The sequence below is a fragment of the Mastigoproctus giganteus genome, chromosome 10 (assembly GCF_048544385.1).
Source record: "Mastigoproctus giganteus isolate SK-2022 chromosome 10, ASM4854438v1, whole genome shotgun sequence".
In the NCBI taxonomy this organism is placed as follows: domain Eukaryota; kingdom Metazoa; phylum Arthropoda; class Arachnida; order Uropygi; family Thelyphonidae; genus Mastigoproctus; species Mastigoproctus giganteus.
Window position 1 is genome coordinate 154027014 of NC_143584.1, and position 13771 is coordinate 154040784.

The window sequence follows — 13771 nt, forward strand, 5'->3', positions numbered from 1 at the left end:
TATATCCCATCTTATGTCAGGCCCAGACATAAGGTGGGGTATACATGTATGAAAATTAATTCCTTTTGATATTTCAAGGGATGTGTAAAAACTGGCCTTGACATAATTACCCCTAGATAATGGCCAAAATTTCCAGACCTTTATAAATCATACAGAATTTGGTTATTATGAATTGGGGGATAATAATAAAAAATAAAAACGCTATTTTTCTCTGCATCCTTTGTACTCATTGATAAACTGCTAATCATATTTTCTAAACATATGTAGGAAAAAAGTCATTGCTTTGAGTTTCACAGGAGCTCCATGTGCTTTAAATAAGTTTTAAAATCAATTCTTCAACTAAACTAAAAAAAAAACATTTTTTTTCCTTCTTTTTTTTAAAATTTATTTTAATTTTTCTGCCACACACATGGGTCCACAAGGGTACGGAGCCCAATTGGGTCCAATTGTCCTAAGGCCGGCCCTGTAAATGATCATCAACTTTTGTCCTTATCAGACACACCCTGGTTCACAATATACACTGAAAGGACAGAATTCATTGGATACCTGGTTTCTGAGCAACACAATGCAATGCTGTCACCCCTCACACTAGTGGATGAACCCACTGCTTGGCAGGTATATAGGTACACTGCATCACTGTATTCATGTAGATAGTAATTCGATATCAGTATGGATAAATGTCGTGAGTTAACTGACTTTGAAAGAGTAATGATTGTTGGTACCCACGCATGGGTCACTCTATTGTGGAGGTGGTACAGAAATAGTACTATCCCCATTTGACATTATCATGAGTGTAACAAGAATATGCCATTTCCAGAATAACATCATCATTGACAGTGCTGTGGGCGGAAAAAGGTGGTGGATGAATGTGGCTGTCAACGTCTGTCTTGCTTTGTTTCAGCCAACTGAAGAGTGATAGTGGCACAAATCACTGCCGACTTCAACAAGGGAGGCAGCAACATCTCCACCAAGACCATCAGGTGATTATTAGCCACAATATGGGAGCCACTGACCAACCCGATTCCCATTGCTATCAGCACGACACAGGATTCTACACCTCAACTGGTTGAAAAAAATCAGCACTGGATTTTGGATGATTGGAGATGGGTCTCCTAGTCCAATGAGTCCCATATCCAGTTATTTCAAGCAGACAGAAGGGTGCATATCTGGCGAAAACTGCACAAAGTTATGCACCCCTCATGTCAACAAGGAACTGTTCAGGCAAGTGGACAGTCGGTAATGGTCTGGGGCATGTTCAACTGGCACATGTTGAGACCTCTAGTACGTCTAGACACATCTCTGAATGGTCCAGGTTATATGTCCATCCTTACAGACCATCTGTATCCCCTTCATGGTCATTGTGCACCCACAGGGCAATGGACTCTTCCAGCAAGGCAGTGTGATTTCCCACAGAGCCGTGGTGACTAGAACATGGTTCAAAGAGCATTCCGCAGATTTTACCACCATGGAGTGGCCTCCTTGTTCATCAGACATGAACCCTGTGGAGCATCTTTGTGATGCTGTGGAAAGGTCCATTCAAGCTTTGGATCCTCCACTCAGGAACGCGACGTAATTACAGACAGCAGTGCAGCAACCATGGATGGAAATATCTGTGGTATGATTTTGTGAACTAGTGGACCCAATGTCTTGCCAAAGGTGGGCCAAACCATTACTAGGTAGGTATCCCATGATTTCTGTCCACTCAGTGTATATCCGGTTTCCCTGACAGTAGTCACCAACAATACCTGCTTCCCATGGGACCATCCCATTGTGCCACAGAGGTACTTAGACTCCAACAGAGTATTTGACACAGTTTGACACGAATGATTTCTTTACAAGTTGGAGTGTATCACGGTTTAAGATTTAGGGTTGGCCAAAGGACAGGAGACAGAGTTGTTATAAGTAGTCATTTTTCAGTGTTCAATGGTTACACTGAACAGTGACTACTTTTAACAACCACCAGCAATACTGGCAAACACTGAGAAATAGATGTTTCTGAATCTTTGAATTTTGTATTCTTGTAATGTCAAACAACACAAGGCTGAGAATAAGCACAAGAAAAACACTCCGTTGGAGAAGAGACTAGCACCATGTGATCTGTAGTGCATAAAGGACCACTTACCTTGTACTTGGGTGTTCATGAAAAAAAGATCAAGAGTGTTGACTATTCGATTGTTGGTTTTCTGGTAGGTAAATGAACAAGGAAGTGATTATCCCTTTGTATAAGGCAATGGTCAGGCCACACCTTGAGTATTGTATGCCTCATTTTAGGAAGGATGTAGAGTTTATAGAATGAGTACAGAGAAGGGCAACAAAGGGGTGCGCTTATGAAGAAAGGCTTAAGTTCTGTAAGTTGCAGCATCTGAAGACTAGGCACCTGCGAGGTGATCTGATTGAGGTGTATAAGGCCTTGAATGGTTTGAGCAGGCTCGATGCTGACTGGATACTTCCACTTGATCAGATTAAGAACCTGAGTGGGCATGGATTCAAATTGAGGAAAGACAGTTGTAGAATAGACGTGCGGAAATTTGCCTTTAGCAGCGGGTGGTTGATTGCTCTAACAACTTCTATCTGTTGTTGTAGAAATTGATAGCTTAAATAAATTTAAGGCTGAACTGGACAAACATTTGGAATGACCGTGGATGGGTTAAATTGGAAGGGTTTTTTTTTTTTTTTTTTTTTTGGCTGATGCTGTATAAGCTTGCTTTCTTGCATCATAATTATGTCTCAACTAATGCCAATGCTCATTTGACAAGCTGTACAAAATTTTAGTGATTGTAAAAGTCTCAGCCTAATGACCACCTGGGTCCGTGTGACTAGAAAACGAGACAGCTAGAGTTGTGAAAGTTAAAATTGCCAAGGAAAAAATTACGTTCCTGTGAGGAAAGTTGGACTGGCAGAAGTTGAGTTTTGAAGAAAGGAAGTCAGAGTTCAATGGGAGAACAATAGATCCAGCAGATGAATTTGAAAGAATGGGGTGGAGAGATTTTAATACAGAGAAGACTGAAAACAGATCCAAATTTTTATGACAGGGAATATCAGAGTGGACATTTGTGCAAGCACCACTTTTGAGAGGAAAGGAATCATACAATAAATAATTAGGACAACTGAGATGAGTAGTGATTGAGGCAACTTATAATTGGGATTCTGTCAGAAAAAGTAAGTGGGACTTGGCAGACTATAACCGGATATGGAGGCTGGAACTGTGACCACTTATATTTGTGGAATGAACGAGGAAGGATTCTTGGGAAGTTTTAGGTCGTTTTGAAGATAAGTTTGTTCTGTTTGGCCATTCACGATGTTTTCATAAGTATAAGTTGGGGGGAGGGTTGTGTGAAGTGATGAAAGTTTTGGGTAATGACTCCGCGTGCATAGTCGTATTTCCCCCAGTCGTTATTTGGTAGAGTTGAGGCAGTGAGTTACACACCGTCTGATCCGAATGGCTCCGAGAGGCTTGCCAATAGGTTCATTCCATGAGTGGAGTATAGCGGCTGGCTTGCGAACACCGTTTCGTAGCTATGTCCTCAGAATATAAGGAAGGTCTCGCATCTCGTCATAATGCCCATGATAACCTCAAAAGATATATCAGAAGAGTGCGATGAGAGCCCCTATAAGCAGTCGCAATGGGCAGGTAAATATGAGTGCCTAGTTATGGGAGATAACGTTTTTAAGACCTTGTCAGGGTGAGACACTATGTATATCCTTGGAAATAAGCTTTGCTGCTGACTTTGCTTTCAGCGGTATGGCATTAGGGGAAAGTTACTGCCGTGGATAGAGTGATGGTTGAATGGCAGAAAACAGAGTGCTTATTATTTCTCATATGTTTCATACCATAATTAAACACGCAGTTTACAGATAAAACATCTTGTGGCTTGAATTTCCTTGCTCTAATCTAAAACAACGTAGCTCTTCAGAGAACACATTCAGGTACTAAGCTATTGAAATGCTGCCAGATTTTGTTTCTGAAAAGCTGTGAAGAAGAGTTCTGAAGAAAAGGGTTTATCATATTTTTGTAAAAAAAATTGCTAATTTGTAACCTTCGTCATAAATGTAATGGAAGTTGTGCTAGAATACGTGACAAATGATATTTTGTTATTGTTTCGCATGTAAGCATAAGACTTAAATAACCACAGCGCTCTCTCATGATCCATAATTATCTAAGAATATTATTTAAAAAGAAAGTATGAAAAGGTTAAATGATGAAATGACCTATCGCCGGTGAGGGTGTGCACCCTGCCATTCAGAGGTCTGCCTGCTGTTATTTCCGGAACATTTGTTATTCAAACAGCTCCTGACGTCCAGAGATAGATGTGAAGACGCAATAGATGGTGCATGCCTGCATCCATTCTCAGGTGCTGCCTCGTGCGCAGAAGTGCTACTTGTGCGGGATCAATAACCCTGCTTGCAGTGTCGAAATGATGGTAGCAGGTATTAGTAGGGCGCCGCTCTTCTCTTTCTGTGGTGACACATTTCGCACAACTGGCGACCTTTCTGCTTTGACAATAATAAAAAAATGATCCGCCTTTGCATTTTCGAAGTGCATTGAAATGAAAGCGAAATGATTAGACTCATTTTTGTGTTTGCACAAATAACTAATTTCGAAGTACACATTTTCTTAAATTTATTGTTTTTTTTTTTTTTTTAAATTTTTTTGTCTTCGTTTTAATTAAGGCAATAAACAAGAAGGGAAAAAATTTATTCTCCGCTTCCATTACTACTATTTTTCAGTTCGCAGTATTTGTATTGCTCTTGTTTTGTAATGTGAATTAATTGGTACACATGCCACTTAGCAGTAGCAGGTCTTGTTATCATTAGTAGAAGAAGCAAACTCATTTTCAAAAAGACAAGTGCTGGAAACTGTCCAAGGAGAAGATTGTACTTCATTAATTAACTCTAGCTGCGTGATTGTCCCGAGGTATGTATTGCAGGTATTGACTTGTCTCATGACCCCTCCCCCATTTTTTTTATTTTGCCTTTTATTTTTTACAATTGTACTGCCATTATTACCATACACTTAACTTTCATCTGTGTTTTCTCGAACGTTCCGTTCTAGTATCTAAAATCAAGATATACACTGAGTTGGCTCTGCATTAGCAGCAGCTACCCAATACCCACTATTAGGTAGGCAGTCATAATATTTTGACTGGACAGTGTATATATTTGTGGATAGTTATCGTGCGAAGTAATGCGGGAAGAGTGTTTGCGGAGGAGACGGTTCCTTTGCAGTGGCAACATTTTCACACGTGTACATAACGTGTTGTTCGTGTCTAAAAATATTCTTGGCGCAATTCATAAAGCACAATGAGAAGTAGTACATAACTGAAGAGACCTTTCCTGCTACGTGTGCTTCTGAAATGTTTCTTAATTGGCTCTTAAGTGGTTTTAAATTACTCCTCATTTCGTTTACAAGCTGAGCTCGAAATGGACGGCGAAACACCGTTCCGGTTCGTGATACTTTTCGGTAAAGTCATATTCTGTATATGCATTAAAATTGCCGCCCTTAACGTTTTATCCTGGCGAGTGTGCCATTTCGTGAATTTTTCCACTTGAGTCCCGTTTTTAAGTCTAGTTGTGCATCTGAAGTTGAGATTTGATATCAAACTTTTTGGATAATAAAGATTTGGTATTAATCCGATAACCACCATAATCTTCATCATGATCTATAATTGACTTTTCATGTTATGACGAGCATCGTGGCGAGATCCAATCTTCCTTACATTTCGAAGTTACAGCTCTAAACCGGTGTTCGCAGGCCGGCCACCTGACCAAATCTATTGGTAACTCTCTAAGAGGCATCTGGATCAGTCAGTGTATAATCTTCCTGCCTCCACTCTGCCAGATGGCTACGAGGAAGTCCGAGTAGTGTGTATGCGGTGGCATTGCTGGTCGCCTTATGTCAAAGAGTGGGTATATTCTTGCTGGGTGCATGCCATATTAAAAATTTTCATTACCCCCCCCCCCCCAGTAGTCAAACTAATAGAACAGAGATATCTGCGAAAAGATCTAAAATTTCCAAACGCTTTCTCATTATCTTACAAATATACGTTTTCTCAGTTCCAGTCTCGATATCCACTTACAATCTGCCAAGCCCTGCTTATTTTTTCTGACAGAATCCCAATTATCGGTTGATTCAACCACTGCTGACTTCAGTTTTCATAATTATTCGCTGTATGATTCTGTTCGCTTCAAATGTGATACTTGTGCATACGTCCGCGCTGATAATCCCTGTGTGAGAGAGACTTAGTAATTTGGAAAATCCTCTTTTCGATCTTATCTAGTTTAAAATCTCTCTACGCCATTCTGTCAAATTTATCTGCTTCTATGAATCTCCAGATTTCACTAATCACTTTAAACTCTTCCTCTCTTCTCTTTATAACTTCCTGTCTTTAAAGCTCAACTTTCTCCAGGCCAACTTTCCTAACAGTGGGTAATTTTCCATGGAGATTTTGATGTTCACAACTCCAGCCGGCTTTAGTTTTCTAGTCATACGGATCCAGCTTGTTGAGATGGCGAGTCATTTGCAATTATTAATGACCTTGCACAGATTGTTCATTTACTTATCAGAATACCAAACAATCCTAACCACATAGCCAACGCTTGATCTTTTTCTCACGAACAACCCTTCCAGGTACATGGTTGAGATGGCAGGTCCTCTAGGCACTTCAGATCACAACTTGGTGATGGTCTGCAGTGGAACCTTTCTTAGCCTCGTGTTGTTTAGCATTACTAGAATGAAAATGGGGTGGTCTACGAGATTTCTATTCTTTTCCTTGGTTGGATTTTTAAATCTAATGTTAATGTTTGCTCAGATCGTGTCAGTGAAATTATTCTTGTAGAAATAATAATAAAATAATAAATTATTTCTTGTAGAATAAATTATTTCTTGTAGAAATAATTTATTCCACACTCCTGTTTAAAATCTCCTTTACTCAAACCTTGATTTTTTCATAAATATACCAAGGCTGTTCAAGATGATGTTTAATATGGCAATTGGCTTGTATTCAAATCTCCAGGTTCATTTTTGACGTACACCAAAGTGTCCAACAATTGTAAACTACATTTTGAACGGGCTTAGAGTAGAAAATTTGCTTCTGGTCGAACGGTAGTCGATCATTCTAGCCCCTTGTCAAAGCTATTGGCTGCAACTTTGCCCATCTTAACTCCCACCTCTGTTATTTCCTTATGGTTGTGTTTCCTCCTCAGTTAATGCCATTCCCAGTGCACTCCACTTGATGCTTCCTGTGGTCTTCCGAAAAAAGAATGCCAGAATTTTGAACAATCTTGATGCCAAAAAAGCTCCAGGTCCTGATGGTATTTCTCCACTTGTCAAAACCTGTGCTTCTGAGCTTAATCCTGTTCTGTGTCGCCTCTTTACACGTTCTTATTCCGCTACTGTTTTTCCTTCTGCCTAGAAATTTGCTCATATCCAGCCATTTCCTGAAAATGGCAACAAATCCTTCCTATTGCTAAGTTAAGTGCAATTGGAAGTTATCTTCCAATTGCACTTAACGTCTGTTCTTTCTATAGTAATGAAGAAATCCATTAACCGCCAACACCTGAACCGTCTTGAAACCTTCCATCTGATTAATGATTGCGATTATGGATTCCGTCATTGTAGATCCACTAGTGATATACTGTGTTATGTTACCCCATATATATTGGCAAATTCAGTTGTAAAGTTTGGTGAAACTCAAGCAGTTGCTATTAGCATTTCTTAGGCTTTTGAAAATGGGACTCACATCTGGTGAGTATGAGCTTGTGAAACCCAGGGTCCTGAAATTTTTTTTTTTGGCTGGTGCAGAATAAGCCTCAGGCTTCCTTGCACCATATGGCTAATAATAATAATAATAATAATAATAATGTTTTATAACAGACTTCTAAACAAGCTTACATCTTATGGATTGCTGACTGTTTTTTGCAAGTGGATATCCAGTTTTTTATCTGACCCCTTGCTGCGGGTGATGATAGACGGCTGTCTTCTGACTTCCTCACTAATGCTGTTCCTCAAGATTCACTTCTTTCTTCTACTTTTTCCTCTTGTATATTAATGACCTTTCATTAACTGGAAACCCTACCCTACCCATAGTTTTGCTGATAATAGCACATTACATGTCACCTGACAGTTTAAGAAACTTCGTCCTGCACAATCAGCTTCAACTTCTCAAAAATCTACTACCAATTCCTTAAATGCTGATCTCCAGGTAATTTTCCAATGGAACAAAAAAACTTCGTTAATTTCAATCCTAAAACTCAGTCCTGTCATATCTTATATGTCGAAAAAGAATTCTGCTCTAAGCTCATCATTGATGACCCCCCAATTTCTAGACGATCATATATATATGTTGGGAATTACCCTGACTTCTTTTTTTTTTTTTTTTTTTGTTAGTTGTTGGCGCATCGGCTTCTGTGGCCATAGTGCACCTCCCAAAGTTTTTTTCAGTACTTTGATCCAAGCCCGAGGCGGGATTCGAACCCGCGACCTTGGGGTTGCCAGGCAGGCACTTTACCCACCTGGCTAGCCCGGTCGGCTCCCTGACTTCTAATCTCTGTTTTGGCATGTGCACATCACAAATTTTGCTTACTCTGCATCTAAAAAAATTGGATATTCTCTTTCACTCTTGGCATTACTTTTCTTCTAAACAGCTACTTGCTCTTTACAAATCTCGAATAGTAATATTATTAGCCGTATTTTGCAAGAAAGCCACAGGCTGTTGCTGTACATCCTACCATGGAATATTGTTTCCCCCATTTGGGGCTTGTTGCCCCCATAATCTTTCTTAGGCTGTTAGACTTCATTCAAAAGAGGGCAGTTAGGTTGATTACTGACCTATTTCTTACGAAATCTCTTCACTCTCCTGCGTCTCCCTTTTTTTTTTTTTTTTTTTTTGCAGATATTTCCATGATCACTGTTCTCCTGAACTGGCTTCTGTAATACCCCTTCTCTCTAACAAACCAGTGCGAACACATGTTAGAACCATTCAACATCCTTTTACTGTCCAAATTCGCAGTCACTGAACCAACTTCCTCCCTTCAATTAGGAGGACTTCGTTGACGAATAGCTCTCTCTAGCATATCCGACACGTTCTGAATAGGATTGAGATCAAGTGAATTTTGGGGCCAGCGAAAATGATGGAAATCCGTATCATGTTCTCTGAACCATTCTTGCTCAAATCTCGCACTGTGCACCTGCATTATCATCCATAAAGTGGCCATCACCTTCCGGATAAGAGTGTAACATTGTGGGGTGCAGCAGATGTGATACAAAATTCCGGTACTCCCTTGATGACATTCAACCTTTCACTGCTATCAACACACCGCCAATGAAACATTCCCCAGACCATTATACCACTTCCAGATGCTTGGGCTGGTGTAACAAGTCAAGCAGGGTCCATCGATTCTCGTTACTCTCTATACCATCAATGCAAAACTGTATCGTGATTCATCTGACGACATGACTTTGTTTTAGTGTCCAATCACGACGTTCTCGGCACCACTGCAAGCGGATTTTTCTGTTTTTATACGAAACAAGTGGCTTCCGAATATGCAGGCGACTGCCAATACCAAAAATTTCTTTAATTCCCTGCGCATGGTACGGTTGAAATAGGGTAGTTCTGGGTTTGGTTGAAATCAGATGTTATTTTATTTGCTACAAACTGGAGGCCCTAGTTTTTCCATATAATTCTTAAGAGTACGACTGTTTCGCTCTTGAAGTATTGTTTTATTGTCACATTTATGCCTTTGAGATGTGGAAGAATCGTTTGTTTTCCAGTCATTAAAAACCTCTGAGATGTGTACTTTTGAGAAACCAGTTATGTCTTTCGTTGCTTGAATAGTTGGTTCCTGCTAAACGCGCACACACGATTAGACCCTTTTTCCCATTCGGGATTCAGATTACTACCGTCGAACAGCCTGGGCAGACAATACTCGACACGTCATCACCCAGTGTTTCACTTTTATTTGCATATATTTTCATTTCTTCTGTCCGTGACTGTCTTAATAGAATGGTTCATATTTTTTTGGGCAGTGTGTTTAATACCGTTCGTGTTTTTTATTTCTTAAAAGTAGTGAACCCTGCAAGGTATTATGAGTTTGTCCATCGTTTTAACGTAAAAGTCAGGGTGCACTTTAATTTTTCATTTTGAGTTCTCTGAAAAATATAAAAACATAACAAACTAAACTTTTATTATTTTAAAAAATCCCAAATTTGAATAGGGTGTCCTTCATTACAATTAAAGCTTGTTTCTTTTTTTAACACATTTATACCAACTTTCGAAAATAACAGATGATCAGTTTAAGCGAATTCTTCAGTTAGCTCTGTTTTTAAGGCTCTCCACGATTTCCTAAATAGCCCTCTCCTCCAACAACAACAAAAAAAAGCTGCTGCGATTAAACTGGTGACTTGGGCTTCCACCGGATAGTGCAAGGATGTGCACCTATTTGATATTTTTTCATTTATAACTTAACCTTCAAGGAAATAATGGAGGAGCATCATCCTGCATGAAAAGAGGCTTTTTTTTTTTTTTTTTTTTTTAAATAGCAATCTAGAAAGGATGTTATTTGTTATAGTAGAGAATTGCTATAGGCGGTTGAAGGTCATTCGTTAAGCTGCTCTCTGTCTCATTCCGTATACTTTTCATATTATATGGAATGAGACAGAGAGCAGTCAGTAATAGTTGAGGTATCTACTGCTTATATAAGCAGTACGTTTCTTAGACGTTCAGTTTGTTGATGAGAAGAAGGCGGAATTGTGGCGTAAATCCGTTACAGAATAACCACTGAATGACTTTGAGTCGGCTGTAGAAATTCTCTCTACTATAATCATCTTAATGAAATAAACACATATTAAACTCAGACGGACAGTCTGTCTGTCTCAGTTAATAGTTAAATTCCCGCAGAAGCTCCCCATATTTCAATGACGTGATAAGATGTAATATTATCTGGAAACCTAGCCTTTTACTTGTTAAGAATATGGATTTGAGACGTTTTCACTGAACTTCTTAATACATCATTATGTACTATGAGAGTACTTATTTCATTATTTATTTCTATCTTTTTAGAGTAAATTTAAAAATATTGAAAATTAAAAAATAAAATTAAATCTTTTAAATTTAAATCGTTTTCTATGTTTTAGGATAAGCAAAATCTTGTAATATTGATAAATAAAAGTAATGTTTCCACTGAGGGTTGGAGTCAAATAATCACCTCAGAGGTGCCTCCGTAGCCGAGTGGTCAGGAGCGGGAGTGCAGTGGCGCACGCTCTTTGAGTAGACCGGGGTTCAAGCTCCTGACTGCTGAATACGGTCGATCTGCCAACCCGCACTGGACCAGTGTGGCAGATTATGGTCCATTTCCCTCAGCATGAATTGTTGAGGAGGCTTCCATCCTGCAGTGGGTTGATAATGGCTGCACTTTACCTTTTTTTTTTTTTTTTTTAATCACCTCAGAGCAAATTCGTGTCTAAACGCCTAGAGAGTTTAATACTTTTTCGCTGTTGTATCGCTTAAAATATATATAATGTTTATATAATATCTAATATAATGTTTATACAGTATAATGTTTATATAATAAAATGTCATTGATTTGGAAATTTGCATCATCAGGGCACATGATTTCATTATTTTTCGAATATCTGGAGAAACTTCTGCAATTTTAGCTCTTTCATCTATCCAGATGATCTTTGTTCTGTGTGTGCGATGCAGTGTCAAAATGTGAACCTCGTATTCGAATCTTTTAAAATTCTTACTAAAATTATGGAATATTTTTAGCTTACTCGTGTTTTTTTTTTTTTTTGGTGGAGGGTTACAGTCAGTGTTTACGCTTCTGTTCAAGGTGAATATGGTTTTTCAGCTTATAGGGAGATCAACTCTTAATTATTTGATAAAAGGATTGACTCTGTAATCTGATTAAATGCTTAGTTATTATCGGTAGATAGAATGATGATTCCATTGACGTATGTTCAAAAGTCAAATGCATTGTTGCTGTTAATGCATTGTTGCTGTTAATGCATTGCTACTATTTAATTCTTTGCTCCAGCGTTACGCTATACTGCCAAGTTCCTCACGGGAAGGATTCCAAAGGGTTAGCAGTGATTCTCAACCGGGGTGTTGCTAGGTAATTAAAGGGCACTTCAAGATTACGATATATTCTATTCAAACTAATTGAAATTATTATAGAAATGTGCTGAGAATACCATAAATATTTTTCACTCCAAAGGTGCCTGTAGGCAACAAAAATCTCTGGGGCTCACATCTGGTGAGAATGGGCTTGGCAAACCCAGGGTCCTGAGCTGGATATATAATCATTCTTCTCTTTCTTGGTGATGCCCCCCCCCCCTCTCTCTCTCTCTCTCTCTCTCTCTCTCTCACACACACACACACACACACACACACACACACACACACACACACACACACACACACACACACAGGGGGGTAACTCTCGAATTTTTTTTTTTTTTTTTTGGCTGGTGCAGCATAAGCCTCAGGCTTCCTTGTACCATATGGCTAATAATAATAATAAAATAATTTTGAGAATCATTGAGTAATAGCAGTTAGTCGACCGTAGAGTATCACAAAGTATTTCCTTCTTTAGGCGGAGCGCCAAAGAAATACAAAGGGTACTAGGAAAGTTTTGCAATATGACGCAACAATGAATCACAGGAAGCTGCTTGTTGCTGCATGTTGAGACATGTTCATACGTGTATAGTAGCCGCGGCGTCAAGTCGATGGGCTCAGTTATTCATTAGTAGTGAGAGTGTAAAGTGCTTGCGATGGCATCGTGGTCACGAAATGAGATAAGGACAGTTTTGCGGTTTAATTTCGTGCGTGGTTTAACCGTAGACCAGTGCTTAGAAGAAATGACTCTTGCACTAGATGATGATTGTCCACATCGTACAACGATATTCAGGTGGTATAGAGAATTCCAAAGGGGAAATTTCACTCTGGAGGATTCTGAGAGGCCGGGAAGGCCACGAACGTCAGTTACGGAGGAAAACGTTACTGCTGTGAGGAAAATGCTTGACGAAAACAGGCGAGTGACCTACCAACAGATAGAGGATACTTTGGGCCTAAATGCACCAGCAATTCGTTCGATTCTGCAAGATCATTTGCACGTGAAGAAACTTTGTTCTCTCTGGGTGCCGCATCAACTGACTGAAGAGCAGATGACACGACGTGTGACTTGGTGCCGGGAGATGTTAAAAAAGTTTGATAAGGGACAATCTCGGTATGTGAACAACATCGTGACAGGTGACGAGACTTGGCTGTACTATTACGATCTGCCGACCAAGGCTCAAAACAAAGTTTGGGTCTTTGATGATGACGACACACCCGTAATTGTCAGAAAATCCCGATCTGTAAAGAAGAAAATGATAGCTGTATTTTTCAAATCGAGTGGAATTGTAGAACGTGTCGTTTTGGACACGCAGAAGACAGTCACAGCTAAGTGGTATACTGAACAATGCCTGCCTAAAGTCATTGGATCTATGAAGAACCTGCGGCCAAAGTCAAGAATGGACACCTGGTACCTGCATCACGATAATGCTCCAGCTAACCGCGCCAAAGCCTGCACCGAATATTTGACCACGACAGGACTGAAACTTCTCGAGCACCCTCCCTACAGGCCAGACCTTGCTCCCTGCGACTTTGCACTGTTCCCGCATGTGAAAATGAAGCTAAAAGGGAGGCGGTTTTCCAGTGATGAGGACCTTCTACGGGCTTGGGACAACGAGTGTACTTTACTCCCTAGTGAAACTTGGCAGAACTGGTTTAAA

At 39.6% G+C, this 13771-nt stretch overlaps 1 protein-coding gene across 1 annotated transcript in view; it reads left to right on the forward strand.

Annotated features, from left to right (window-relative positions):
* Positions 1-3558: 3558 nt before the first annotated feature.
* LOC150079395 (disintegrin and metalloproteinase domain-containing protein 11-like) overlaps positions 3559-13771 on the forward strand; it is a 445660-nt gene continuing 435447 nt past the window's right edge. Inside the window, exon 1 of the mRNA XM_090383050.1 lies at positions 3559-3631. Within this exon, the coding sequence (XP_090239176.1) occupies positions 3559-3631 (73 nt within the window). The remainder of the gene's footprint in view (positions 3632-13771) is intronic.